The sequence below is a fragment of the Pteropus alecto genome, unplaced genomic scaffold (assembly GCF_000325575.1).
Source record: "Pteropus alecto unplaced genomic scaffold, ASM32557v1 scaffold81, whole genome shotgun sequence".
Taxonomy (NCBI): Eukaryota; Metazoa; Chordata; class Mammalia; order Chiroptera; family Pteropodidae; genus Pteropus; species Pteropus alecto.
This window is the reverse complement of record NW_006433378.1, coordinates 5,918,024-5,921,402: the sequence shown is the minus strand read 5'-3', so window position 1 is coordinate 5,921,402 and position 3,379 is coordinate 5,918,024. Positions and strand designations below refer to the sequence as shown.

Here is a 3,379-nt window from a genome sequence, read left to right as displayed (position 1 = left end):
ATGGAAGAAAGTCCTGTGATGACACAGGCAGAGATTGGAGTGATGCAGGTATAAGCCAAAGCCAGGAGAAAGGCCTGAAACAGATTCTACCTCAGAGCCTCCAGGAGGAACCAACCCTGCCGACATCCTTGATTTGGACTTTCTAACTATGCGAGAGTAAATATGTGTTGTTTTAAGTCACCCTGTTTGTGGTACTTGGTAACAGCAGCCCTAGAAAATGAATATTACCTCTGTTTCACAGAAGAAACTTGCTCACGATTGTTTAGTTAGTGAGATGGGTGCTGTATTTAAACCCAGGCCTGATGCCAGGGCCTCTGTGTTTTCCCTACTCTTACCAGACCATTGTACACATGACTTTGCAACCTTGATTTCTTCTCCTATTGGTTTCAACTCTGTAAGAATAAATGTTACAGCCATGTATCCACGGGTCCATAGGGGAGACCATGCTGTAACAATGAGCCATGGTCAGTACTTAAAATAACAAAGACCCCAGAGACTGCAGGCGATTCCTGGCATATCTTAGAGTACCCATGACAACAGCAAAGTGATGTGAAATTATGCTTGAATCAGTTACATATTTGAAACATGCCAGCTACAATAAGTGAATTTTTCATCTTTGATGAGACCTAAATAATTTTTGTTACTGTCGCTAACCCCCATGATTTCTGGGACAAATAGCAGATCCAAGGATAATTACTCTTACTTACAGATGTCAGATATTTTGTTTTCAGTGTAAACTGCCTTTCCCAAAAGATCGAATTCTTATTTCCTAAGCTATATATAAAAATTTAATATTCATTTAAGGCTTCTGCAACTTACACGTGATGTTAGTTTATTGAGAAATAGCTATATATAAAATAAACTTAATGGGGGCCTTATAGGTGTTACCATTAACTTTTCCAAATTTGAATAGATTCAGAACATTTGATACTGACAAATAAAGACTGACTTTACAGTTCCAGGAGCTGTTGGGACAGGAAGTTGTTCTTGCCCTAAATGGCTGGACCATAGTACGAGGAACCCAGACCAGGAGGTCAAGAGCAAAACATAAGATTTCAGTGCCATCGGGAAAGAAAGAGGAGGACCCGACACAGGACTCTTGGGGGGTGTGATTTCTTTCCACGTGGACAGGGGACGGGGCCTGCTGGCAGTGTAGGAGGAAGGGTGGGTGGAGCCTTCTGGTAGCTCCAAGAAAACCGGGTCCTTCCTTGCCCGTGAGTGAGTTTGGGGGAACGAAGATTCTTAGGCCAAAATAAGTCCCAATCCTTAAAAGCTTGTAGAATATGCCAATCATAAACTAACTTTTCAAATGCGACTTTGGCAGCTAGTTTCAAACGGGTGTGTTATAATCAATCAGGTTGTATCAGCAAGCTATATATTTCAGGTCCGTAAGCTTCATTAGGAAACAGGCAAGTTATCAAAAAAAGAAAGTCTTGGAACAGAGTGGCATTTGGAGAATCTCGGGTACCACAAAAAGAGTTTCCTAAAGATCCTACCAGACACTGGAGCTACAGAATTTTGAATCTTTTATTCTCCAAACCTAGCTCATCCTTGAATTCTCTGGAACACATCTGACCAGACAGTATTTTTCAGACGGCTTCTCCCGCAGCACCGTTTTTTCCTGCTCATCCCACACATCCAAGGAGGATGGCATACGGGTTTGTCCTGTTCTCCAGCGGTCTGTGGACTAGTCTTTGTCCTGCTGAGCTGAGTATCACTGAAGCATTGCTCTAGACCAGGGAGGTGGGAGTACTAAAGGCAGAGTGCCCAGGAAAAGCATTTACAGGGTACCTCCCGAAGGGGGTGGGGGCGGGGAATGACACTGTGAATGTTCCACCACCCCCAGGAGCTTCTGACCTCCTTCCGCCTCTCCCACCAGACAATGATTTCTACTCCCTTCACAGCAGATGTGGTCAGTAAGGAACTCCAGAAAAACAAACCCTAGCTTATCAGTACTTTTCAAGGGGAAATTAGAGGGAAAAAAAACCCCAAATCTTTTCTTGGTTAATATTTTCTTCTTTCAGCATTATGAAATAAATATTGGGCAAGATGATGGCTTACTAAAAAATGCACATGTATTTCCAAATGCAAGGGGGTGGTGGTGGTGCTGGTGGGGAATATTGCCTGTTTTATTTCCCTCTTGAATGTTCTCTATCTACCTTCTCTTTTAGATATCATTCTCTACTCACTTGCTTCTTGTCTTTTTTTTTTTTTTTTAACATGTTTTGAACATTTGGACAAGTACAGAGAATACTAAAGCAAACTCTCCTCATACCGATTTCTAAGGAATAAACACTTTTTCCGTCGGCGTCTCCTGCGGCGTCTCTCGCTGCCCTAGGCCTCGGATCCCAGACCGGTGTGCGCCCCGCCGAGTCATGTGACCAAGGCTGTGTATGTATTGAAAGGCAATGACCCAGTGCCGGGCACGGTCCACTTCGAGCAGAAGGGAAATGAGCGGGTGATGGTCTCGGGATCCATCACAGGATTGACTGAAGGCGAGCATGGGTCCCACACTCATCAGTTTGGGGATGATACACAAGGCTGTGTCAGCGCAGGTCCTCACTTCAGTCCTCTTTCCAAAACACATGGTGGGCCAAAGGATCAAGAGAGGCATGTTGGAGACTTGGGCAACGTGACTGCCGGCAAAGATGGGGTGGCTCACGTGTTTATTGAAGACTCTACCATTGCCCTCTCAGGAGACCATTTCATCATTGGCTGCACAACGGTGGTCCGTGAAAAACCAGATGACTTGGGCAAAGGTGGAAATGATGAAAGTAAAAAGACGGGAAATGCTGGAAGTCATTTGGCTTGTGGTGTCATTCGGATCGCCCAGTAAACATTCCCCAGGATAAGGTCTGAGTCCTAGTAAACTCATCTGTTCTCTTACTAGTTGTAGAAATTTAACTTGATAAACATTAAACACTGTAACCTTAAATAAAAACAAAACATTTTCTCATATTTACTTTAGATCTTTTAAACTTTTTTATTATGATTCACATTGTATAGTTCACCCATTTAAAGTGTACAATTCAGTGATTTCTGATACATTACATTATTATTTTTTTTGAACCGTGAGGAAATGTATAACAAAACTTGCCGTTTTAACCATTTTAAGTGTACGCTCCAGTGACATTAATTATATTCACGATGTTGTGCAAGTATCACCTATATCTATGTCCAAAACTGTTCCATCATCCATCATCTCAAACAGAAACTCTGTAACCATCAACAATAACTCCTGCTCTCCTGCTGCCCAGTCCCTGGTAACCTCTAACCTACTTTCTGCCTCTTGAATTCGCCTATACTGAATATTTCATATATCTGGAATTATACACCATTTGTTCTTTCGTGTCTGGTTTATTTCAAATTGCAAAATGTT

General features: G+C 42.5%; 1 protein-coding gene across 1 annotated transcript; it reads left to right on the top strand.

Moving 5' to 3' along the window:
* Positions 1–2,836, top strand: LOC102890221 (superoxide dismutase [Cu-Zn]). The gene is made up of 2 exons (XM_015586477.1): positions 1–48; positions 2,339–2,836. The coding sequence occupies exons 1-2, from the start codon at positions 1–3 to the stop codon at positions 2,834–2,836; spliced, it is 546 nt and encodes a 181-aa protein (XP_015441963.1).
* The last annotated feature ends 543 nt before the right edge of the window (positions 2,837–3,379 follow it).

Excerpts from the sequence above, each read along its gene's own strand:
- LOC102890221 (XM_015586477.1), top strand. The coding sequence starts at position 1 with ATGGAAGAAAGTCCTGTGATGACACAGGCAGAGATTGGAGTGATGCAG. Across the intron at positions 49-2,338 it reads CAGAGATTGGAGTGATGCAG|GCCTCGGATCCCAGACCGGT; the intron begins GTATAAGCCAAA and ends TCGCTGCCCTAG.